This window comes from Elephas maximus, chromosome 10 (genome assembly GCF_024166365.1).
Source record: "Elephas maximus indicus isolate mEleMax1 chromosome 10, mEleMax1 primary haplotype, whole genome shotgun sequence".
Lineage (NCBI taxonomy): Eukaryota > Metazoa > Chordata > Mammalia > Proboscidea > Elephantidae > Elephas > Elephas maximus.
The window spans coordinates 45,534,828-45,562,597 of record NC_064828.1 but is presented as its reverse complement, the minus strand read 5'-3'; the positions used below and the strand labels follow the sequence as shown (position 1 = coordinate 45,562,597).

At 38.7% G+C, this 27,770-nt stretch overlaps 1 protein-coding gene across 12 annotated transcripts in view; it reads right to left on the bottom strand.

Moving 5' to 3' along the window:
• The window catches only part of NPAS3 (neuronal PAS domain protein 3), a 966,848-nt gene that overhangs the window by 678,127 nt on the left and 260,951 nt on the right, over window positions 1-27,770 (bottom strand). The window contains exon 2 of one of the 12 annotated variants that reach the window (XM_049897599.1): window positions 851-1,020. The exons of the other annotated variants lie outside the window; for them this stretch is intronic. Coding sequence (XP_049753556.1) covers window positions 851-918 — 68 coding nt within the window. The 5' untranslated portion in view covers window positions 919-1,020. The remainder of the gene's footprint in view (window positions 1-850; window positions 1,021-27,770) is intronic. 12 annotated transcript variants of the gene reach the window in all.

The window sequence follows — 27,770 nt, the reverse complement described above, 5'->3', positions numbered from 1 at the left end:
CTGCCTGGGCTTTTGGTGCTTAAAGCAGGACAATCCTGGGCAAACCAGAACAGCTGGTCACCGTAGAAGAAACGACTGTCCCCATACCATAAATAAGTCAAAGCACGGAGAGGTGAAGTAACTTCCCAAGGCTAATGATGGCTGGAGCTACAATCTGAGCCTTAGCAAACTGACTCTCAAGTCAGTCCTTATCATCACTGCATGCATTGCTCCTACAGGAATAAAGTCTTCACGTATCCTTTTCTGTCTTATTATATTTATATGATTATAAAGTCACTGATGTTTTATTTAATGTATGAGCACCAATAAAAATTCCATAATAATTCTTATGGAAACATCAATTCCTTAATGAAATAGCCAATAAAACCCATATTTTTCTGGCTTATAGACACATTCCAATTTGGAGTAAATAGATTTGCTGTGAATTACCGTAAGTCCCAAGCTAAACTACATTGGAATTCAAATTCAAACGACCTTTTATAGAGAGAAAATTCATTTTTTTCTTTTAATTTTCTTTAAGTGTGATTTCAAACACTTTTGAAAGCAGAACCAAGTGGGAGAAAGCTTTTGAAAACTTTCACGCTTGATATGATGCACTCGGAAAGGAGAAAGCACGCTTTGACATGTCTGAAGATCTTTAAGTATGTAACATGAAAGTTATAGTCAAGTGAACACTGCAAACATAGCATATGCTTTTACTTGACATCAGTAAACATACCATTATACTGCAGCTCTTTGCATTCCTCTGTAAAATAGAGATAATTAAGTAAAATGGTTATCCCTTCTTTAAACACTACAACTAAGAATACAAGACCATTAGCCTCAAGAGACTATATACTCTATTGCCCACCTATCAGACTGGTTGAGATGCAGTTTTACTTCTTCATCTTTCATCAAAACTCCAAAAGCATAGTACATGGCTGCTGGGGGTGTGGACCGTCATAATTTTTCTAGGAAGTATTTTGGCAAATACATATCCAAAGGCTTAGAAATGTGTCTACCTTTGGCCCAAGCTGGCTTCTAGGAAATTGTAAGAAAAAATAATAAAGGATGTGAATAAACATTGCTAAAAACATTCACTGACTCTTTTATAAACAAACATTAGAAACAAATCATGGGATATTCTCGACACAATGAACAAAAGGCTGAAAACATTTTCAATGGCTTGGAAGAGACACGATACTTCACTCTGGTACTTTATAAAGTGGGACTACATAGAAAATGCTAGTTTGTTTCTAGGCTTCCACTGCTCAGTCTGGAACCAAGTCCTCCATAGATACATTTTTTTTTTTTAAACCTTAGAGATGCTTAGTCCTCTGTTATGGATTGAATTATGTCCCCCCAAGATATGTATTGTAAATCCTAACCTCTATGCCTGTGGTTATAATCCCATTTTGGATTAGTGTAGGTTGTAGTCTTTGATCTTCATCAGCAAGTACTTCAAGTCCTCTTCACTTTCATCAAGCAAGGTTGTGTCATCTGCATAAGGCAGGTTGTTAATGAGTCTTCCTCCAACTCTGATGCCCTGTTCTTCTTCACATAGTCCAGCTTCTCAGATTATCTGCTTGCTTGCTCAAAGTGAACAGGAGTTGAAACGCTTAACTGATAAAGATCAAAGACTACAGCTTTTGGTATAGATTACACCTCAATATAAAGAAAACAAATCCTCACAACTTGGATCAATAAGCAACATCATGATATACAGAGAAAAGACAGAAGTTGTCAAGAATTTTATTTTACTTGTATCTACAATCAATGCAAATGGAAGCAGCAGTTAAAAAATCAAAGGGCACACTGCATTGGGAAAATTTGCTGCAAAAGACCTCTTTAAAGTGTTGAAAAGCAAAGACATCACCTTGAAGACTAACGTGGGCCTGACCCACGCCATGGTGTTTTCAATCACCTCATATGCACATGAAAGCTAGACAATGAATAAAGAAGACCAAAGAATTGGTGTCTTTGAATTACGGCTTGATGAAGAATACTGAATATACCATGGACTGCCAGAAGAAAGAACGAGTCTGTCTTGGAAGAAGTACAGCCAGACTGCTCCTTAGAAGCAAGGATGGCAAGACTTCGTCTCACATAATATGGACATGTTGTCAGGAGGGACCATCATGCTTGGTAAAGGACATCATGCTTGGTAAAGCAGAGGGTCAGTGAAAGAAAGACCCTCAGGAGATGTGCTGACACAGCAGCTGCGACAATGGGCTCAAGCACAACAATGATTGTGAGGATGGAGCAGGACAGGGCAGTGTTTCATTTTGTTGTACAAAGAGTTGGTATGAGTCAGAACTGACTCGAATGCACCTAACAACAAGAAGTATAGGGTGTATTTTGGGTCAGTCTCTTTTGAGATTAAACAAGTGAGCAGAGGAGAGATGAGGCAAGAGAGATCCCAAGCCACAGGAAGATGGACCAGGAACGGGAGCTCTAAAGAGGCAAGGACCTTCCTCCACACGGGACAGAGAGAAAGCCTTTCTGTAGAGCTGGCACCCTGAATTAGGACTTCTAGCCTCCTAAACTGCAATTCAGGTCCTTAGATCACTGTTTCAATCTACATAGTTCAGTTCTGAGTTCACTTTGTAAAGCTTCTCTGTCAGGAACACTCCCAGGCTCTGACAAAATGATACGAAATAGAAGAGGCGTGAACACAGTCAGTTGACTGCGTTGGAAAACCTCTGGTACAGGTAGTTTCAATTTCATAATGAATAAGACAAAATTGAAGTTCAGAAAATTCCCCATCTCCTTTTAAACCTTTTTGGTCATCCAAGCAATATCTAAAATGAGAGAAAGATCATCAAAATCAAAGCTTCCATGAGACCAAAGGGCTTTTCCCTGTCAACGAGAAAACAGAAAAATATTTGCTTTAAAGGAAAAGTAGAGCAAGTTCTTAAGTTACTAATGACTTTGGAAGGTTCAATGAGTGGCCTATTTCCCTTACAATTCAGCTTTTTCTAGCCTGCTACATGACATGGCAAAAGATTACAAAATTGAAAAGCACAACTTTATTCCTCTTTGGTTGTGCTTCTGGGCAAAAAAAAAAATAAATTAATCCTCTGGTTTATTTTCAAAATAATACAGTTGCTGTTTTAATACTTATTAAAGCTCTACCAGCCTCTGATTTTCCAGCATGGCTGATATGTAACGATTATGAGATGCTGACTTCCATCAGAGAAAGTTTATTTCAACAGAAAACTTAAAAGGGTATAGAGTATAGAGCCATTCATAAAATTCTGACTGTGAGGAAACACAAGTAATTATTCTCAGCCAAATCTAGTTATGTAACCACATGATAAGGATATGGCAACACTGCACTGTATAAATGTTTAAAATTAAATAAGGATAAAATAATGAGGCTTTTGTTGTTGCTGTTGTCCATTTCAAGAGTGTCCAAGTTGCTAATGGAAAAACAAAGGGTTGTGCCATGACTTAAGTACACATGAAAACAAAAAGACTCAGTTACCTTGTTAATTGAAAGTCAGCACTGAATTTTCTCATTTTGAACAAATAATTACTATACCCTTCATAGCAACATGAATCCAAGCTGTTGATAGTGAGTTCCCAGATGTAGAAAGACATATGATAATTTGTAAACCAGTTGCCATTGATTTATCTCTGACTCATCGTGTCAGAGCAGAGCTGTGCTCCTCTACAGGGTTTTTGACAGCTGATTTTTTGAAGCAGATTGCCAAGCCATTCTTCCAAGGCACCCCTGGGTAGGCTCAAACCTCCAGCTTTTCAGTTAGCAGCTGAGTGCATTAACAGTTTGCATCACCCAAAGATTCCATGATATTTTGTAGGCCCATGTAAAAAGGACTGCTTAACTGAAATGGCACAATGGAAGCCAACAATTTTATCAATTGGCCTCCATCACAAAGCCTCCACAAGTAACCTGATTATATGAATCTACAAGCTACCAAATAATCAGTTGAAAAATATGAAACATATTCAATATGGTTGAGCAGTACACTCCTGACCTCACAAATCAGTTCAGTCCTACACCAAAATTAATAATCCTACCATTTATCCACCTTTCAAGTACTTTACGTGAGTTCTTTCTTATACTCAACTTCTACCTTTTATCTACATTTCATTTGGTTTTGTGCACCAAGATACTCATCTCAAAGGGTTTCTCCACAAAATATCCTTTTGAGTTTTCAGCCAAGAAAAGATCACTTAGTCATTAATGTCACCTTTCCCAAAAGCAGCAGTGTTTCCCAACAGTTTGTTACAAAGATGGTGTTGAGATCAATGAGTAACCAAGAGCAATGGCGCAATTTGGTCATGTTCCCAACAGATACTTGTCTGGCTGTGGGACCAAGTCACTTTCCAAACACACAGACACACACACACGCCACTGTTGATACACGGTTGAATTATCCATAGGACTGTTTCATGACTTCTCTAATTACTCAGCATTTCCTAAATTCTTACAGGTAATATTTGAGCATTACTAGCATTAGACAAAGTTGACGTTTTGTTAAGTGTGCCAGGGTGGTCTTTCAAAAGCCTTCTTTTCTCTCCTCATGTCAACTCCATCTTTTCCTCCTCACTCAATTTCCCTCTCAGAGAATCATTTTGTTTAATCATTTTTCTTCTCATATAATTCATATATGTAAACAGAGTTAATTTTTAGTTTTATTATTTTCAGTCTAGTGTAAATGAATTTAAAGGGTCACAAACTCAAATACCTAGAGGAACCGAAGAAATAATAGGAATGAGCAAAGAGGACTAGATGAAAGAAAACAGCTCACACTTGGTAATAAATGTCTGCTGGACTTCACTGTTGGGCAGATAACAAGAAGTGGTGGGAAGTGTAGCAAATTGGAGAGCATTTGCCCTGCCAATACACCTCCAAACCTGTTGTTGTCAAGTCGATTCCATCTCATAGTGACACTACAGGACACAGCAGAACTGCCCCATGCAGTTTCCAAGGACCAGCTGGGGATTCGAACTTCTCTTAACTATTGCACCACCAGGACTCTTGCCCTGCCAATAGGAGGCATTCATTATTTAGGAAAAATCATTTGTCACCAGATGAAAATTTGAGCCCAAACTTTCAGGTCTTACTTTTTAAGAGAAGCCAAAAACTTGGATTTCTTTAAATATAAAATCTTCTGGTTTTTTAAAAAATATTGGCAATTTATTTAAAAAATAAACTTTTTTGCAGATCTCAGTGGACTGCATTTAGCCCGGGGCAGTCAGCAACCTGTAGTTTAATACTATTAATAACCTTTCCTGAGAGTAGAATTTAATTATGGGGTGGATGAAGGTGTAGGATATGAAGATGTGTAGCGGAGCCAAATGACACTGAAGAAATGGGGAAGAGGCAGAAAATGGAGGAAATGAGGAAAGCTGAAGTTCGACTGTAAGAAGAGAAACTGAAATTATTAACAGTGATAACCTCTGAGTGGTAGTATTTCTACTTTTACTTCTCTGTTCTATAAAATTTCTATAATACTTAGAAAAATTAGATAAAGTTACCATTACATAAGATTTACCCTATTTTTGAAAGTAGCTCAGAAAGTTGAATATATATATATATATACAGGCAGTCCCCAGGTTACAAACAAGATCCATTCCTGAGTGTGTCTTTAAGAGTAAGTCAGGTAAGTCAGGATAAGTGCTTATGGTTCTTACTTAGCCTTACTTTACTGCAAGAAAAGGCTGGAAGCCTATTCAATGATTTAAAAGTTGCACATGCAGCAACTGAAGACAATTGTGATGCGAATCCCACTCCTAGATATATACCCTATAGAAATAAGAGCCGTGACACAGCTAGACATATGCACAACAAAGTTCACTGCAGCATTATTCACAATAGCAAAAAGGTAGAAGCAACCTAAGTGCCCATCAACAGATCAATGCATTAACAAGCTGTGATTAAAAAAAAAAATGGAATACTATGCAATGATAAAGAATAATGACAAATCTGTGAAAGATCTCACAACATGGATGAATTTGGAGGACATTATGCTGAGTGAAATAGGTCAATTGCAAAAGGATACATATTGTATGAGACCATTACTATAAAGTAACAACAAAAGGTTTACACACAGGAAAAAAAAAAGTAAAAAAAAAAAATCTTTGATGGTTACCAAGGATGGAAGGGGGAGGGAAGAAAAATTACCAGTTAGATAGAAGACACGAGTTAATACCGGTGAGGGTAAGGGCAATATATAATACGGGGGAAGTCAGTACAACATGACCAAGGCAACAGAGGACACTGAAAGGAAGGCAAGAATAAAGGGCAACTACAGTAACTACAATGGCTTAGACAATCCTAAAGCAATAGTATTAATGAACACTAATTTATGAATGGACAAATAGGTAGATACATCAAGAGGTGTGAGAGAATGTAAGGGAACATAAAAAAAAAAAACTTAGGTTTGATGGTAGATATTTCTACATACATGACTGTAGGTGCAGCTCATAAACAGCACACAAGCAGTATAGTCAGGAAAACCTCTTAGACATAACCAAACACCTCGCACAATGAAGTTCCTAGGCTAGAAGATAAAGGACCATAGACCCGGGGACTTCTAGTCAACTGGCACAACACAGTACATAAAGACGATATTCTGCATCCTACTTTGGTGACTAGCACTTGGGGTCTTAAAAGCTTTCGAACAGCCATGTAAGACACAACCGTTGGTCTCTTCCCATCCAGGGTGAGGCAGAGTAAAGGATGCAAGAGAGCAATTAGTCCAAAGGACCAATGGACCACATGAACTACAGCCTACACAACCCCAAGACCAGAAGAACTAGATGGTGCCCAGATACCATTACCAACTACACTGACTGTGATATCACATCACTCAGTCCTGGACAGAGTAGGAGTAAATTGTACAACAAACAATCAAACTCAAAAAAAGACAGGGCTTACTGGTCTGACAGATACTGGAGGAACCCCCAAGACTATTGCCCTAAGACACCCTTCTGACCTGGAGAGGAAGCCGTTCACGGAGACCACCACCCAGCCAAACAACAGACAAGCACATAAGATAAACAATAACATCCAAGAGGAACATACTCCTTAAAACAGTCAGTTATACAAAATCAAAACGGCATTATCTGCCCAGAAGTAAAGAAAAGAAGGCAGGGAGGGGTAGAAAATCATGATGAAAGAAAATGGGGAAACCAGGGCAGACATGGAAGATTGCTGACACATTGTGGGGAATGAAACCAAGGTCATGAAACATTTTATGTACAAAATATCCAACAGGAAGCTAATTTGTTCTGTAAACTTTCACCTAAAGATTACCAAAAAAAAAAGAATTTGTTGCTAGTAGGAGTTGCTTCGGTGGTTTCAAAGTGAGGGCAAATTTACATAACATTAAAGGGCAAGGACAAGAGGATGTTCATAATTCAGAGACTATCTGTATAAATAATTAAAATAGCCCTTTACATAATGAATCATCAAAATGTAATCCCCCAAAATTAGTGATTGGATTATGTTAATACTTTCTTAAAAGCAAATGATAAAGACGACTTTGTTGTTATTAGTATGATAATAATGCTGAAAGCACAGTATCTTCCACATATAGCATATTCTCAATTAAAAAACCCAATAAGTATTTGTTAAGAGGTGATTCTGGTGTTGATTATCTGAACGCCTTCAAAATTCATGATTAAAAATGGTAGACAACACATCCTACATGATGCTATGGTGTTTTGAAACTAAATCTACCCAAAAAAGCGGGGGTGGGGGGGAGACAAAAAAGGAAAGAGAGAAGACAGGCAGGCAGGAAGGAAGGGAGGAAGGAAAGAAGACAGGCAGGCAGGAAGCAAAGAAGGAACGAAGGCAGACGGCCAGGCAGACCTCCCGCAAGGCCTCTCGGGGCTAACTGTACATAGTTGTACTCAGTAAACCAAATCGCTTAAATCCTTCCTGCAAGTCAGATAAAGCCATAGCAGTAAGGGACAGAAAAAAAATTCTGAAGGAAGAAACCTGGATCTTCATATCATTATTGCATATCATTGCGCAATCTAAGTGTTTATGTATAATCAGAAACAAACAAAAAAATGGACATAGGCAACACTCCCAAGAAAACACATTAAGAAATTACAAAGAAAGGAGTCAGGATGGCAGAGTCCCTCCAAGCCATTTATGGCAAAGTGTTAAAACTCTACAAGTTTCAGGATGACTGAAAAAGACATCTGTCTAGAGAAAACCTGAAAAAACCAAACCTGTTGCTGTTGATTCCGGTAGAACCGCCCCATAGGGTTTCCAAGGAGCAGCTGGTAGATTCGAACTGCCCATCTTTTGATTAGCAGCCAAGCTCTTAATCACTGTACCACGATGGCTCCTTCTGTCTAGAGAGGCTTTCTGAAATTCAACACAAGTTTTGGAACCATTTGCCTACAGTTGGGTCTCTTTCGGTCCTGGGTAGGGGATTTATGCCTTTTCTGTATTGTGTATGTGTGTGTGTGTTTGCTCCTGTGTATACTTTCTTTTGTCAATCTGCTCCTGGTCTCTGCCAGGATCCCTTTCCCTCTGGCATGAACACTGGCAGTTCACGTTGAAGGGACAGGCATGATGTCTACGTGCAGAGGCTACTGCTTTATCAAACAGATCAGGATGGTACGATTCGTGTCAATTTCACTCTCAGCAGGTGGAAGCAAGACAAACATTCCTATGCAAGAAGAGTCAGGCACTATTATTCATCTGCAGCTCCAGGACTGATTGTACAGCAGATCTCAAGTGATAAAGAACACACATGCTCCCCTAATACTGCCTGTTGGAGTGCATCCCAGGGCAGATGCACTACAATTCCGCCCCCCTCCCCACACACACACCACCACTACATATACAGTGCAGTAAGGGATGGTGTATGCCCAACTGTAGGCTGTGATTTTATTGATAGACTTGGATGACATTATAAAATCCATAAGGGCAAAGAACAAGTGATTTTCTCATGTCACTACAAAGCCAATATAAAATTATAGCCTTCATTTAGAGGTCTTCCTGGAAATTTTGTTTAAATCAGTTATGATGCATAGTTATCAATATCTGTATTTGGACTTCGATGATAAGGGAAGAGAAAAAACATCAGGCCAATGCCTCCAGAGAAAATAACCCCAAAGATGCACAAGGATGACTTCTGATGTTGCAAAATGTTATAGAAATTGTAAGAAATACTGCAAGCATTTGAAATCAGTGGAGCTTATTCATTTCATAATGATTTCTAGAAGCATTCATTTAAACCCTATGGAGCAGTTCTACTCTGTCCTATAGGGTTGCTATGAGTCAGAATCGAGTAGACGGCAACAAGTTTGGTTTGTTTTTTTTATGTGCTAAATGTAGATTTAGATCTTAATATGCTAAATCAGTCTGGGTCTTTTACATCGCACATTACAAATGAGCTCTATAAACTTTTTGATAATCTGTGCACGAAAGGTAGAAACAAGGCAGAAAATGCCCCTTTACTCTCTGTCAGCGTGCTCTGCTTTCATGTAAGATCAACCAGTACTTTGGGACCTCATTTGGGTACTTCAAATTTGTATGAGGGACTACTTCCTGGAGATTCACCCGCCCATCCCCTGACAGAGCAGCAGTTCAACAGATAACCCACACAGCTAGCTCATACGGAAACATGTTCCCACCAAGGAAGGTCTACTCCTCCTGAGACGCTGATTTCCCGTTGCAAACTGGAGTTTCCTTCCCCTCTGTGCTCAGGATACTTGCGTTCCTAGGCATGAGGAGGCTAAATGAGCTATGAGAGACAGGTCCATCTCAGGCCATGCTATCAGTGGGAGGTCCTGGATGGAAATGCTGGATGTAAGCAAGTGATCTGTAAAGAGATCTGGACTAAAGCAACTGAAAATCAGATCATCTCGAAAACAAGCAGAACTAACTAGGTAGGTACAGGTAGTCTACATAAGAGAGCTATTCAATACAAAGAAAAATATGAGTAAGAAAATCACAGCTATTCATCACAATCAAATACCAACGGACAAGTCTTACAGCCTGAGTACTGGGTCAAGCTCCGTATGATTGAGACAAGACATTTAATTTCTCTGACTCTAAGTTTTCTAACCTGTGAAACAAAGGGATTGCTCTCTGGACCATCTTTCCACTTGTAGATGCTATTTTCACTTGTGTTTTTGTCACATAACATTAGTGGAACTACTGGTGAATGTGTCTGGTGTGCAATAAAGTTGTTGCCCGTTTTACCTGTAGTTTGAGTGGCGTGTCCCCCACTGAGCATCCTGTTAGTGTTGACTACAGTCACAATGCCTTCAATACAAAAGTATCCAACTTGACTTTTATATAGGGTTCAGTGAGGCTGCACTATTATTAAACTCAAGATGATCTACAAAAACTGACTTAAATAAATTGTTTAACAACAGTTAAATACTTTCATCTTCACTTTTCTGAATGAATCTGGCCTTCTCCAGAACTGAAGGATCGGTGCATGGATCAGTTGTCCTTGAGTCTAGTTAATAACAAGTATCAGCTGTTTAACCTGAAAGAGGAAACCCTGGTGGTTCAGTGGTTAAGAGTTCAGCTGCTAATCGAAAGGTTGGCAGTTGGAATCCACCAGGTGCTCCTTAAAAATCCTACGCAGCAGTTCTACTCTGTCGTATAAGGTCGCTATGAGTCGGAATCAACTCGACAGCAACAGGTTAATGGGCTTTAGCCTGAAAGAAAAACGTGGTTTACAGGTATCTATCCCCTGCTTTTCGAAAGTTTGCTTTATGCCGCTTCGCTTTTATTAAAGACCTACCTTAGTACTTGTTTTCGCTAACTGAAAGAAATTCAAAGTGGATTTTCGCTTTTGTGAAAAGCAGAAATGGTGTTTACTGTTTGCTCTGTAGCAAGCTGCTAAAGACACAGGATGCACCCTGAGCAAGCTATCATATCATCTCTGCTTTTACTATGTGTTAGTGTTATTTTAGAGCCCTGGTGGCGCAGTGGTTAAGAGCTATGGCTAACCAAGAGGTCGGCAGTGTGAATCCACTAGCCATTCCTTGGAAGCCATACGGAGCAGTTCTATTCTGAGTCGGGACTGACTCAACAGCAATGGGTTTAGTGTTATTTTAGGTTGTATGTTTTATTTAGTATTTGGTAGGTCATTTTTGGGGTCTGGGAATGCTCAAAAAATTTTCCCATATAAATTAATGGTAATTGCTTCTCTGTTTTATACCATTTCAGCTTACGAAAGGTTTCAAAGGCACACACTACTTTCAAACAGTGGGGAAAAACTGTAAGAGTTACAGCTCTATTTTAAACACTATATGAGAACTTTGTGCGTGTGTGGACGGGGGGAGGATGGGGTATGTTCAGATAATGGAAAAGTTTGCATATTTAAAGTTTGACTACTTCCCGTCCATGTATAATGTCCTGGAGCATTCCTCTAAAATATCAAACATCTGGCACAATCAACAAACACTTGTTGGTTACTGTCTGGCACCATGTTAGATTCAAATCAATTATCCAGATCAGGTGAGCACTGGTATTTCTGGCACTGCACAGACACAAATGCAGCACTCCTCTCTGCCCCCAAGGTAATATCTACACTGTTTCACAATCAATTTGAAGAGCTGACTACACTTCTTCCTAAATATAGACCATCGGATGGTCTGATTTGTAACTAACTTAGAAGCAACCACCAGATTACCTCCAACCCCTATTAACCTACTGAAAGCATCACCGGCCAAAGCAGCGATCTGCTTATAGACAGTCCACCAAGTGACTCATGCCTCTTAGGCTTGCTTAGAGGTATGTGTCTGCCGGAATCATATCAGCCTGCATTATTTCTTTCACTGATGCACAAATCTGATTTTCATATAGCTACAAACAATATAAGCAGGTGCTGGTGTGTAATGTCTGAAATTACTTTAAATACAAAGAAAAAAAAAAAAGCCAGCAAGTCCTATGAACTGCATGTTAAATAAAAATGAAATCTTTCAATTGCAGTGTGTGGAGGATTTTTAATAGCGTAAACAACGTTTACGTTAATTTCACTTGAACTTTTGCAGGCTGGAGCAGCACATTTTGAGTAGCTCATGGTCTTGATTTCTTCGTGAAAAATATTTAACTCCTAAAAGGTCTAAAAATTCCTAAGTTATAAGTACTCTAAGTTTGGGGTGAATGAAGGTGGAAGTTTAGATGGGAAAGATGAAAAAAGAAAAGGAAGCACCTTTACAAAGAGCTATTATACCTGATAGGCTCCATGCGAGACAGTTGAAATGTGAGCTTCAGTATTCAAAATAGAAAGGATACAATCATATGTCTGGTTAACTTACAGGAAATAGTTCCAGAGACAATTTTACACTAACTACAGTGATTTGGGCAATTTTTTAAAATAATACCAGCCAATTTCTCTCCATTATATTCTGCTGGCAGAAAATAAAACATTTTTCTTTGAAATGATTGCCTTTGGTTTTGTTAAATCATGCATTCTGTCAACATGTGGTCACCATTTTTACATGATCTTTCTACTTCCCTAGAAAGAATGAATTCACAGTCTGAACTCTGATATAAATATGTAATCTTGCAACAGCTAAGGCTTCTCCTATTACTGCAAAATGAAGAGATAAGAAATGGGTGTAGTACTGAGAAAAATGAAATGGAAAAAAAAAAAAGAAGACACTCAAATAAGTATAAACCCAGGTTTTTGCATATATTCCACAGCTGAATGAAGAAAATGTCCACGCTGAACACTTTTCTTGCCTTAATGGCAACACAAAGGGATTGTTTGAAGTTTATGATATTAAAACAGTAATATTTGAAAAAACTCTGAAAACCTGATTTATGCCATGACATATTCTATCATCTTTGCCGCAGCTAACAAAAGGCTTGAGGAGCAGAAGTTGTAATAACCCACTGCCATCAAGTCGATTCCAACACTTAGAGACCCTATAGGACAGAGTAGAACTGTCCCACCATTTCCACAGCTGTAAATCTGTAAGGAGGCAGACTGCCACATCTTCTTCCCTAGGAGCAGCTGGTGGGTTTGAACCGTTAACCTTTCTCTCAGTAGCCAAGTGCTTAACCACTGCACCACCAGGGCTCCTAAAACCAAAACCCATTGCAGTAGAGGCAATTCCAACTTAACTGCCCCACAGGATTTGCAAGGTTGTGACCTTTATGGAAGCTGAGTGCCACCGCTTTCTCCCACAGAGCAGCAGGGGAATCCAAACCACCAACCTTTCGGTTAGCAGCTGAGTGTTTCACCACTGTGCTACAGGGGCTCCTTGAGGCTGTAGTATTAAGTCTTAGAGCAAGAAAAAAATTAGCCTGTCATTAAATAAAGACTTTTCCAATATAACTGTAAACCGCTTTGGGTATAATTTGTTTCCACTCACTATGTAATCCTTCCTCTAGGGTAGATATTCTTATCCCTATCCTCAAGCCTGTATGTTTTTTAAAGCTAAATTATTTTGCAAAGAAAAGTGTAAATATTTGATTTGTTGTTGCCTATCTAAGCCTTTGTTTAAGGAGAGAAAAAGTCCCTCTTTCTAAGATAATCACTGCAATATCGACTCCTCTTGGTATGATTTCCCAGAATGAGCACTCAGAATGTATCCTTGACAATGTCAGTTTTACTTACATAAGAGCTTGGGCATGTATTTCACCACAAACTAATTTATAGTAAAAAATAATAAGAATACAACACTAATCCTAAGAAAAAACAACTGAGACACTTCAAATGGATAAAGAAAAAACAATCTCCAGATGGATCTCGAAACAGCTTAATTTATAAAGGACTACATAAGAACCAAGACAAAGTGAAAACTTTTGTATATGACAGAGATGACATAAAAACAAAGGGAAAACTCAGAGAGAAACCCAGAAAGAAAATAGTAGTAACTTGACCAGACATCAAATATATTTTTTCCTTCTCTCTGTGCAGGTGACATGTAAACTATTAACTATAAACCCTGAAAACTGTGGCCTAAGAAGTTCCACCACTGAGTGGCAACAGGGTCAACTACCCTCAGCTGCAATCTCAGATGAGATTTCAACATAGCGACATTCCGATTGATTTTAACAGAATGGCCCGAGTCTCCAGAGTGCATTCGCCATAAGAGGAGGGCAGAGAAATTAATTCAGCCTCTTCACTAAGGTAAAACCTCAAGCAACTGGAATCTAGTTGGAATTTTCAACAAACCAGAATGATTTTTGTACAATTGACATTTTAGGAAAAACAGCAAAGAAATCAAACAAAAAACCAAACGGTAACAGGTTTTTTGTTTTTCACCACTTACGACTCCTTAGATGTTTTGTGAAATGGATACACATTCACCTTATTTTCCAGCACTGTCCATATCTCCACTCCACAGTGATTAATTTGGTTCAGAAAAAATGGCCTGCGTGTTGGCAAAAACCTTAATCAAGAATAGTCAAGTACAGATCCAGTCTCTTGTGAGGACCCCATACTCATCAAAGCATGGGGAAGTACTGATTCCTGCAAAGCAGCGTGAGCGATGGAGACAGCACTGGACAGAGTGAGAACCTTGGACTCACCCCTTTTCTCTGGCACTCAGTCTTATCTGCAGAACAGAGGAAAAGGGCACATGCTACACGCTGCCAAGGGTCCCCCATCAGTTCTAAAACTCTTTTTGTTTCCAGAATTTCACTAGGGGGTTAAAACGAAACAAAAATCTCTTTTTCCTAACTCCCAATTAACTGAAACTAAAGAAGGATTTTTTCTTTTCTTTTTAACTACGTAGGACCCACATTACCCAGTCGGATATCAGATGACAATGCCACATCATAGGAACATAAGTATGACCATTCACTCCGTTAGAAGGGCTTCCAAAGGCCAAACCAATGTGCAGCCAGTACCCATTCTGAAGAGACAATGGCCAAGCTAGACCCACCGTTAATATTTTAACTCTTGTTCATACCTAAAGGCTATCTGAAGCAAGAGAATGCTTCCTTGTCATTACACGACCTATGTTATCTGCCTTTAAAAAACATGAACTGCAACCAAGGTGCCCATCAACGGATGAATGGATAAATTATGGTATATTCACACAATGGAATACTACGCATTGATAAAGAACAATGATGAATCCGTGAAACATTTCATAACATGGAGGAATCTGGAAGGCATTATGCTGAGTGAAATCCGTTGCAAAAGGGCAAATATTGTATAAGACCACTATTATAATAACTGGAGAAACAGTTTAAACAGAGGAGAAAATATTCTTTGATGGTTATGAGGGGAGGAGGGAGAGAGGCAGGTTTTCACTAATTAGATAGTAGTAAGAATTATTTCAGATGAAGGGAAAGATAACACAATACAGGTGAGTCAGCACAACTGGACTAAACTAAAAGCAAAGAAGTTTCCTGAATAAGCTAAATGCTTTGAAGGCCAGTGTAGCAGGGGCAGGAGTCTGGGGACCATGGTTTCAGGGGACATCTAAGTCAATTGGCATAATAAAATCTATTAAGAAAACATTCTGCATCCCACTTTGGAGAGTGGCTTCTTGGGTCTTAAACACTAGCAAGCAGCCATCTAAGATGCATCAATGGGTCTCAACCCACCTGGAGCAAAGGAGAATGAAGAAAACCAAAGATACATGGTAATTATGAACCCAAGAGACAGAGAGGACCACATAAACCAGAAACTATATCAGCCTGAGACCAGAACTAGATGGTGCCCGGCTACAACCGATGACTGCCCTGACAGGGAACAGAGAACCCCTGAGGGAGCAGGGCAGCAGTGGGATGCAGACCCCAAATTCTCATAAAAAGACCAGACTTAATGGTCTGACTGAGACTAGAAGGACCCCAGAGGTCATGGTCTCCAGACCTTCTGTAAGCCCAAGATAGGAACCATTCCTAAAGCCAAGTCTTCAGGCAGGGATTGGACTGGACTATAGGATAGAAAATGATACTGGTGAAGAGTGAGCTTCCTGGATCAAGTAGACACATGAGACTATGTTGGCATCCCCTGTCTGGAGGGAAAATGAGAGGGCAAGGGGGTCAGAAGTTGGCTGAATGGCCACAAAAATGATAGAGTAGAGGAAATGAGTTTGCTGTCTCATTAGGGGGAGAGCAATTAGGAGTATATAGCAAGGTGTATATAAATTTTTCTATGAGAGACTGACTCAGTTTGTAAACTTTCACTTAAAGCACAATAAAAATTTTTAGAAAATGAACAAAATTTTCTATTACTCATTCCTTATTACCCATTCCTTCTATTTCCTCTTGGCCAATGTTTTTAAAAAGGGATATTTTAAAAAAAACAGCTAAGAGTTGAACACCTCTTGTGTTTCTGGTACTGCACTAATTAACTGCTTCATGTGGTGTCTCTTATTGAATCCTTATACAACCTACGGTTATGTGTCTAGAGATGAGGGCGGGGAGATTTAAAGCCGTCACATAGCTTTGCCTAAAGTCTCCCAGCTAGTTATTTGCAGAGCCAGGGTTCAATACAAAGTTCTCACGCTCAACCACATCCTGCACCTCACAGTACGAGCTGACATCCTGGGAAGAAAGGATATATAATTTCAAACAGTTGAGGCTACAGTGAGGTTACTTTTAAACCACATGAATTTACTGCTAAAAACAAACAAACAAAAAAAATCACATCAACAAATTTAGAGACCATTTTCACATTCCCAGGATTTGATTCTGGCACCTAGGATTACTGTGGTAAATTTGAGGAGGCTTATTTTTAAAAATTTATGAGCTCAGTTTACATTAAATTTGGAAATAAAATAACATGGTTGCTTTGTGTGGCCATCTGCTACTCTCGTAAGCGTCCCTAGCTAGAAAATTGAGAATACTGGTAGTTCTGCTGAGGAGTTAATTGAAGCCTTCCCGAGACTAATTTTAATTCAGTGTTTTAGAGCCAAATTCTGCTTTATGATCCACATTTCACATAGTATTTCTGAAAACTGGAGCAAGCCAGGGGTCTGATTGGCATTTTGAAATCTCTGAGATTAAAACATGATCCAGCTATTTTCTATCTGTCTACCACTGATCCCAAGACCCATATACTGCAGTGTAGACATGACTATGATGTTGAACAGAGGATTGGCCCATAAGAATTTAGACTTTCTCTCTTTATTGTCATCCCATCATGTCACCTAATCACAATTATCTTCGTTCCCTCTACCTTTACTTATGTGGATAAGTATTTCTCAACAAATTTATAAGGTTTAATACTTGTTTGGTTACAGTGTAAAAAAGCATATTGTATACGGCTTTAATATTTCTTCCCAGTATTTCCATCCTAGGAAATATTTTATTATCTCTTTAATAATAATATTTTATTATCTCTACTGATAAATACTTTTTTTTTTTAAGTAGCCCCTCGGACAGTCCTCGCTTTCGGGTTAAAAGCAGCAACTCTCTCTTCAGACACAGTACAAAGCATACATTTGAAAGAGTTTATCTGTTACTGCTCTGTGAATATCTTAATTCAGGCATTGTCTCTGAACAGAGTCAGTTGCTTTCACTAAATTTCAATTTGACCATTTACAAAAAAAAAAAAAAAAGACAGAGATAAAAGACTCACCAATATTCTGAATACATTATGTGAATTATGGAAAGACAAAGAATTTGGGCAAAAAAATCCCTATGCATCCATTATTATCATAACAAAAAATAGCATTGCTATCTATTAGAAAGACAGGAGGGGGAAGTGAACGAAAGTAATTAACCAAGCTATAATTTGGCCTTGACAACAGAGCGCCCCTCTTCAAACTAAGAAAAGACTCTATAATGATGAGCTCTAAAAGAGGGCACCAAAAATACCAGTTTTGGGGGGGAGGGGTAGAACAACACCCTAACACTAACTGCAAGGGCTGCACCACTCCACAGGCAGAAAAGACACACAGTCCCCCAGATAGCATCATCTGGTGCATCCAGGAGACCATGTGGAGAAGACGGCAGTAATTCACAAGCTAAATCGGAATATATACACCTCCTCCAATTTCTTTACATGCTCTCTTCTTTCCATTCACTTGTTAATCGAATGGCATCCAATATGGAGAATCAATTGAAGAATTAAGGATTCAATTTGGGAGTATTCCACTTGAAAGTTAAAATGCAACTATTTTATAAAATTATTTAAGTTTTAACAGTGGAGAGAAATAAAGGGGCAAAGATATAAGTCCCCCAGCCTCTGAGTCTTTCTATCCCCAGAAGTTACCTTTGTTAGTTATATCTTGTGTATGTTTCCAAAAGGGATGTACACACTAAAAACCACATTTATGTAAACCTTATTTTATGCATATACCATATTTTACGCAAATAACACATGCCTTCTATGTTTGTTTGCCAACTGCACCCTCCTCCCACAAGGTATTTTCATAAGAAGAACCGCTACGCCAATTTTTTTTACATGCTGCTGTAAAACAAAAAAAATTAGCAGAGCACACTTACGAAAATACCTCACAGGGGGAGGCACAGTTAGCAAACAAACATAGAAGGTGCGCATTATTTGTGTGAAAAACATGAAACAAAGTCATACTCTCGATACTATTCTGCCAACTTGCAAATATATATCTTGAACTCCAGGCCACATCAGCACATAGATACCTATCCCAATCTGTTTAAACACTACACAGCATCTCACTGGATGAATGCAGTAATTTATTTATTCAATTGCCTATGGATAAATACTTAAAGTGTTTCCAAATTTTGGCATTAAAATAATACTGAAATAAACATTTACACACATTTATGTTGAAGGATTTGCATGAGCTTATCAGTACAGGTGGAACTGTAGGATAAAAGAATATGCACATTTAATAGAAATTAATCCAGAGTAGCATCGATTGTCATCTCGAAGGAAGCAAATCCCTCATCTCTATTTGTGAGGAGAAAACCTGTAGATTTGGTTATTTGACAATGATGAAAATAATATAGGTTTATGAGTCTGCTTGTGTGTATAGATAATAAAAACAAGTTATCTTTTGTTTTCTGCATGTTTTTAAATTATGACAGAATTCCACACATTAATTCCCATATTTTCAGAATTACCTGCATGTATAACATTCCTCCAAATATTTAGATATGCTGTGTGGTGTCACTGAGTCAGTTCCAACTCATACAGGCTCTATGTAAAACAGAATCACTTCCCTGTCCTGCACCATCCTCACAATTGTTGCCATGTTTGAGCCCACTGTTGCAGTCACTGTGTCAATCCATCTCATTGAGGGTCTTCCTCTTTTATTGCTGACCCTGTACTTTACCAAAAACCATGTCCTTTCTCCAGGGACTGGTCCCTTCTGATAACATGTCCAAAGTATCTGAGACTAAGTCTTGCTATCCTTCCTTCTAAGCAGCATTCTGGCTGTACTTCTTCCAAGACAGATTTGTTCATTCTTCTGGCAGTCCATGGTATAATTCCATATTCTTCACCAACACCATAATTCGAACCCATCAATTCTTTTTCAGTCTTCCTTATTCATTGTCCAACTGGACGATGAATTTAGATATACAAAATAATTAATATGAATATTACAAAGATGTGACATGTTTCAAAATGTAAAAAAGTCAACAGGTATTTTAAGATCCTGCTATATCCTAACTGTTTTCTACAAAGTAACTAAAACATTTCAGTAAAAATATAATACGGAAATGGCTAGCCTGTGGTCTGTACACTCCATTCATTTATTTTTTGCATATAAGCATCAACCTATAGGTACAACTGTCTAAGGTAAAAAATCATGTTAGTGATCAAAATAGTCATTGTACTTAGTAAAACATCCTCCCTTCTCCTGTTATAAGGTATTTAAATTCTAAAACTACCCAATCATATTAATTTCAATTCTATTCAATATCCCCTTTTGGGCAATGTATAGTCACAGTAACAAAGGCCACCACAGAACACTGATCATCCAATCAAGGTGAATCACATGCTCTGTCCCCAAGTGCTTAGTACACAGGGCATGATTCTGTGAGCCTTTCACCTGTGGTGTACGAACAAGTCCCTGAAAATTAAAGTGTGAAATTCAAACACCTCTGTCCCTTAAAACAAGCACAACCTGCCAACAATTCTCTCTTCTGTGAACTTTTGGCATCGATAGGGCAGAGTGTAATATCTTTTGCATTCAACTGCCAAAGAGATGAAACTAGATCCAAAAGAAGGAAGCCAGACAAATTGTTTAGGCCCAAGACCTAACATTCTCCTTGGCACAAAAAATTCATTCTTTAGCCTTCCAATAAGTATAGCCAATTGGAAAAGCAATAAATTCTTTATTCTGCAACACAGCGAGTAATTCAGGTCAACAACCTCCAATACTTAAACATCTTTCTCATTTTTTTTTTTTTTTAATATTTCAGGTCTCATGAGTTTTTTTTTTTATTAATTTTATTTATGTTGTTGTTGTTGTTAGGAATATACACAGCAAAGTATGATCAATTCAACCGTTTCTATATGTACAATTCAGTGACAATGATTACATTCCTCGAGTTGTGCGACCATTCTCACCTTGCTTTTCTGAGTCGTTCCTCTCCCATTAACATAAACTCACTGCCCTCTGAAGTTCCTATTTAATCTTTCATGTTGCTGTTGTCAATCTGATCCCTTACATATAGTTCTTAAAAGAGCATAAAGGTCAAAGCAGACATTCTTAAAAGAGCATAATGGTCAAACCAGACATTCTTCACTAGTTAAGCTAAACTATTGTTTGATTTTCAGAAGGCTTCAGGGGATATTTTTGCTTCAAGGTTTAAAAATTATCTCAGGGCAACAGTTTCAGGGGTGCCTCCATCCTCCTTGGCTCCAGAAAGTCTGGAGGAATACATGAGAATTTAAAAGTCTGTTCTGTATTTTCCCCCTTTTGATCAGGATTATTTTATAGAATCTTTGATCGAAATGTTCAGTAATGGTAGGTGGGCACCATCTATTTCTTCTGGTCCCATGGCAAAGAAGGCAGTTGTTCATGGAAGCCAGCATTTAAAGGCTATTGATAAACTACTCCTCTTAAACCCTCTCTGCAGAATTACAACTCTTACTTAAATACAGATTAAACCATTTAAAAAAAGGAAGGGGGGGTTACCTCCAAATATCTGTTTTTTAATTGAGTATAATGACTGTTTTCATCATAACACATAGTAATTCTGTAAAAAATACACAGAAGTATTCATTTGATATATTTCTCAAGATAATTTGGAAATGCATCATCTCAAGGTCAAAAAGGTTTTTTTTTATTATGCTGTTAAAATAATCTCTAGAGATTATCTTCTTTCACAATAGTATTGGGTCCTAAACAGAGTCAGAAGGGCTAGGGTGACGCAAGAGTCAATTAGCCCAACATACGCACTAAATATCTTCTATACAAAGCCCTGTGGTAGATACTAGGGATGCAATCCCACACGTGAAGGGAGTTTCTAATCTGGTTAGGCAATAAAAGACATGTTGCAATAACCCTCACAGCAACCATTATGATACAGGGAGGCATGGAATTGAAGTTGGTATGGACTATAGGGTCATACTGCCTGGATTTGAGTCCTGATACCAACACTTGACAGGGATAGAATTTTGGTCACTTTATTTAACCTCTCTGTGCCTCAGCTTTCCCATCTGTAAAATGGGATTAATATCATGTTCCATCAAATTCAAAGCATCACTGATAATAAAAAAAAAAGTCACCTAATTCCAAAGATGTTGGGAAAAATCTGTCTTAGACTCTACTAAATAAGTCAATAATACGAAATAGCATTATCTGTATCACATGAGCTTGTTGTAATGATTAAAAAAAATACATTTGGATCTCCTAGAAAGGTGTCTGGCCTAAGTGTTTAACAAATATTAGCTATTATTCTTTTAATAACCCCCATTTTAAAATGGGGAAGGAGGTTTACAACAAACTTGAGTGTTATGAAAAGAAAAAGTCCAGGGCTATGAGAATTTGTATTAGAAGACTGATCTAGAGAACAGTTCAAGGTTTGCTACTGAAATACAATGTTTGAGTAAGAACTGGAGAATATGCAAAAGGAAGTTAACTAGCTGAGTGTCAGGAAGATAATGTTCCAGGTGGGGGGGAGGTCACGTGATAGCCCACAGGCAGGGAGGTGCAAGGCTCATGCAAAGACAAAAAACAAGTCAATACTGCTACAAAACAGAACAATCTGGGAACAATAGCAACCGAAGTTGCATATGTTGCCTGGGCCTTACACAGAATCTATTAAGGAAGTGTGGTCTTTATTTTAGCAGTATAGAAAAGCCTAGAAGGCAGTGAAGCTGGGTTTGCATTGTTTAAGGATCACCACCACCATGTATAGTATGATGGCAGTAGGCTAGATAAAGACAAATTAAAATATTATTGTAGTAATCAAGGAATGAGATGATGTTGGCTTGAATAAGAAAAGCATGGTTTCTAAACCTTGCACTATGGACATTTTGTTGGGCTCCATAATTCTTTGTTGTGGGAGACTTTCCTGTGTATTATAGGATGTTTAGCATTATCGCTGGCCTCTACCAACTAGATTCCAGTAGCAAACCCCAGTTGTGACAACCATAAATGGCTCCAGACATTGCAAAATGTCCCCTTGGGGCAAAGTCACCCCTAGTTGAGAACCACTGGACTAGAGTGCTATCAGAGGAGTTGGAGAGGGGGGGATAGATTGTAGAAATACTAAAGAAAAAAAAAGTCAACAGAGCTTGCTGATGAATTGAATATGGAATAAAGGAGAGGGTGGTGGCAAGGATACTCCCTTCTCCTGAGTTTCTGGCTGTGCAACTGAACAGGTGGTGATGCCATGCTGAGACAAGAAACAGTGGAACTGGGCCAGGTTTGAGGGGCAAATTATGAGTTCATTTTGATTGAGATCTGTAGAATTTGAGCTATCATCATGACATCTCAGTAGTCTGATGCCTTGTAAGCATTCTGATATTCAGACTGAAGCTCAGAAGAGTACCAGGCGAAGGGACAAAATATTTTAAAGTTATCAGAGATGGTGATTGTGGGTATCTACACATAAAAGTTCCACTAAAATTTTTTTTAAACTTTATTATTTCATTCTTTATTGGAGACCAGGACATCTCTGCAATAAAATTATCAAAACCCTTCTACACTATAACATATAACATCTTACAAAATTATTTCACTATTGTGTGCAGGCACAACCAAAGTGTACTTAAACTGCAGAAGCAGAGTTAAGCAAAATGTAACTTAAAAATATGCATGGTTCACCTCAATCAAGGAGGCTTTTTTAAAGGCTTAATTTGCAAAGTTAAAAACGAAGATCAAGAGTGACTTTTTTTGGGGGGTGGGGGGAGTCTACTTGTCTTTTTGCAGAAATCAGTGATCTCCTACCCTAGCATCTTGAATTATATTCTGATTGCAGCTACCTTGACTGAGACCCAAGTTCCTCATCAGAGCTCAGATTCACTTGATTTCTTCCCTAGTGGTTTATGATAAACATAAGAAAGTTCAATTCTTAATCACTTCAGATCTGCAGAATTTTTGAAGACAAAATCTATGACCTTGGAGACTGACTGCTGAAAGAAAGAAAGAAAGAAAAAAAACCTATTATTTAGCTCCCAAAGTCTTAACCTTGACTCATAGTGGGTCTCACTGCAAAAGGAACCAAAAAGAACATCTACTGTTCCCGAGTGGCTCCCTTCCAAAGATTTTCTTTGGTTGGTATCACAACAGGGTCCAATAACAGCATTATATGAAAGAGAGTGTGTGTGCTTGTGACTGCTTAAGAAATTCACAGTTCATTCGAAAACACGTTTGCTATATTTTAGGCAATTATTATTTTACACAAGAATCCTTATCATCTCTCTTTTATAATACCTAGGGATAATGCCAGATTAACTCCAAACTGAATATAAATGTGGGGAGAAAATGACACCTGATAGGCTCCACTCTGGAAAGCATGATTCATCCTCTCATTATGTGGGTAAGTGTACCTTGCAGAAAACTGAACTACATGGACTCAAAACCACAGTCAATTTTTCATTATCTGAACATTAGTACAGATAATACAAAATAGTACCTGAGTATCTATATAAGACCTTTATTAAAGTCACAAACAATGTGAATCTCAGGGGGAAAAAAATCAGCGAGCAACACCAACACAGGATCAGAAAAGATGCATTCATACAATCTGAGGAGGGAAATGTCTCTTACATTTACGTTTGATATTTTAGAAAGTACATTTGTTTTTAGTTCTTCTGTAGTAGTAGAAACATTCATCTTAAGAATCCTGAAATGACTAATAGGATAATCTTGATTGGCTAAAAGACCCAAATTTAACTCTTTTGTGGAAAAAGTAGATAGGAAAGATCACCCTAGACAGTATTCCCATCCACTCATTCATTAATGTGTTTATTTAGTTATTGAAAGATGATTACATGACAATCACACGGCAAAGATGACTAAGACATGATCACTCTTCCTAAAAATGTTATAATTCAGTAAAGGGAGATGAAGAGGTAAGATTGTCTCCCAGGTTTGCCTACTATCCTTTTCTATTTTCACATTCTACAGTAATCTCAAACATAAAACTAAGATCTTCACCCTCCCCACAAACGTGACTCTCTCCAGTGGTGCCTATTCTTGTTAAATGGCACCACCCACTGTCCGCATCAGAACTCCAGGCAGCATCCTATGTTTTTTCTCCTCACCTCCTTCGATATCCATCCAGGGACTTACAAATTCTACTGTCCTTCCTAAGAATTTCTATAATCCACCCATTTCTTACTGTTTGCACTACCACCTACTCTAAGCCACCACCATCTCTCCTGATAAGCTGCTATAACCCCCTAACTCCTCTCTTTGTGGCTTCCTTAGCCCCCTCCCAAACTCTTTTCATCACTGCCACCGGAGAGATCTTTCCATGGCTGATCAATTAGGTGGCTCCAGATTCATCAGCACTTTTTAAAGGCCTTGTTTGAACCAGCTCCTAGTCTCCTTTCCAACCCACATCCTGAATTTACACTCTAGCCACGGGAAGATAACAAAGATTCAAAGGTCAGCCCCTTTTAGGCCCTCACCTACCTGGAATGGCTCCTCTCCACCTCTTCCTCCTTTCCTAGATTAAGACCTACTCATCCTTCGTATGTTACCTCAGCAGTCACTTCCTCTGGAAATCTGAGCCAAGTATCCTCCTAACATGCTCTGTGGCTCCCTGTCCTTCCCGTCAGACTACCAATCACACACTAGGTTCTAACTGCTTCTTTGTGTTGCTGACTAGAGTATAAGCTCAGAAGGGGCAGGGACCACATTTCAGAGTACTGTAGTGTCACAACGGAGCCCTAATTGCGTAACGGTTAAGTGTTCAGCTGCTAACCAAAAGGTTGGCAGTTCAAATCCACCAGCTGCTCTGTGGGAAAAAGATGTGGCAATCTCTTTCTGTAAAGACTTCAGCCTTGGAAATCCTATAGAGCAGTTCTACTCTGTCTTACAGGGTCACCATGAGTCGGAATCCACTCGACTGTAATGGGTGATGCCACAAAGGAGACAGTGGCCAATTCTACCTTGGAGTAGATCAAGGAAAGCTTCATTGGATAGTTCTTCAGCTAAGTTATTTAAAAAATGAATGTTTTCATGACCTCCCTGACAGGGATCACAATAGAGGGTCCCAGACAGAGTGGGAGGAAAAGGTAGAACAAAATTCAAATTCACAAAAAAGACCAGACTTACCAGTCTGACAGAGACTAGAGTAATCCCTAAGACCATGGCCCTAGATACCCTGCTAACTCAGAAGTAAAGCCATTCCCGAAGTCCATCTTTCAACCAAAGATTACACAGGCCTATAAAACAAAGAACACACATGAGGATCCTGCTTTTTAGTTCAATCAAGTAGAGAAGGCTAAATGAGCAACACCAACCAAAAACAAAGACGAGAAGGCAAGAAGGGACAGGAAAACTGGCTGATGGACATGGAGAAGCCAGGGTGGAAAGGGAAAGGGGAAAGTGTTGACATATTGCAGGGACTGCAACCAATGTCACAAAACAATTTGTATATAAATTTTTGAGTGAAAAACTAACTTGTGCTGTAAACTTTCACCTAAACCACAATAAAATTTTAACAAAAAAAATTTAGAAAATCAGAGGTTTCAGAGATAATAACAGTAAGAAGTTGGGCATGTTGGAACAGGGGAAGTAACACAAGGAAATCTCCATAAAGTATGGGAATTTACAGGACACGTAAATATATCTGGTAGATGGGATTAGTGGGAGAGGCAAATGATGGGGCCAAAGAGGTCAGCAAGAGCCAAACCATGGAATTCCTTAAATCTTATGCAAGGAATTCGGCTTTTATTTATGACAATGAGGAGTCATAAAAGGATGATAAGCAAAGGATCTCTCTTTTTTAGGAATCCCTGGGTGGTAGAAACAAGTGCTCAGCTACAAACCAAAAGGTTGAAGAAGACAGTGGTTCAAATCCACCCACAGGCACGTCAGAAGAAAGCCTGGTGATCTTTACTACCAAAAGATCACAGTCATTGAAAACCTACGGGGCACAGTTCTACTCTAACACACATAAGACTACAAGATATCGAAATCAATTCAACAGTAACTGGTTTTGTTTGGTTTTTGGCTCTTTTTTTTTAGGGCACTTTAGGAAGGCCACTCTATTTTCAATGAAGAGTCTAGATTCCAGGATTACCAGGGAAGTGGAAGAGAAGGAATCACCAGGAGACTACACAACCATTTGACCAGGAAATCATGAAAGCCTAATCTAGGCATAAGCAGATACAATGGAGAAGAGTAGCTCAAGAGGAGATTAAAGCCCTGGGCCTGGATGAGCTGGCACAGAGAGAATACAGCATGAGACTGGAAAAATCCAAGGACACATTACTAATAAACACCAAAAGTCAAAGGAGTAGTAGGCAAAAAATGAATCATAAAGGTAGAAGGATACCCAAAGACAGGTGTCACAAAAAACAAAGGAAGAGGTATTTTCTGAAAGAAAAGAGTTGTCTACAAAGCCAAATAAGTTGTGAACTAGAAAGACCACTGGATTTGGCAATTAACTGGACACTGCCAGAATAATCTGCCTAAAGGTGAAAGATGGAAAACAGTGGGAACATAGAGACAGAGTTCTATAAAGAAGTGCAAAGTTTTAGTGCGCATTGTTGTTTTGAGAAACTTGGTTGTGAAGGAAAGGAAAAGCTTAACTAGAAGGGGATATGTGCATGAAGAGAAGTTTTAATGATCGGAAGGCTTGAGCCTGCTTACAGGTTGGAGTAAAAGTAGAGACAGAAATTACTAAGGAGCACTGGACAGGACCAAATCACCATGGACAATCTTAAGTTGAGTATAGAGAGAAGAGCTTAGCAACCAAACACATGAAAGATGCTCAGTGTCATCAGCCATCAGGGAGATGCAAATCAAACCACAATGAGATACCATTTCAATCCTATTAGGATGGCTAGGAGTCCTGGTGACACTGTGGTTAAGAGCTCAGCTACTAACCAAAAAGGTCGGCAGTTCGAATTTACCAGCCGCTCCTTAGAAACCATCTGGGGCAGTTCTACTCTGTCCTATAGGGTTGCTATAAGTCAGAATCAACTCGATGGCCACGTGTTTCAGGTTTAGGATGGCTAAGATTAAAAAAAAAAAAGGAAATAACAAATGTTGGTGAGGATATGGGAAAATTGGAACCCTTATCCATTGCTCATGGAAATGCAAAATGGTATAGCCATTGTTGAAAACAGTGTCGCAGTTCCTCAAAAACTAAAAATAGACCTATCATATGACTCAGCAATTCTACTCCTAGACATATATATATACCCAAAAGGCTTGAAAACAGATACTCAGAGACTTATACACCAGCATTCATTACAGCACTAGTCAAAATAGCCAAGAGGTGGAAACAAATGCCATCAACA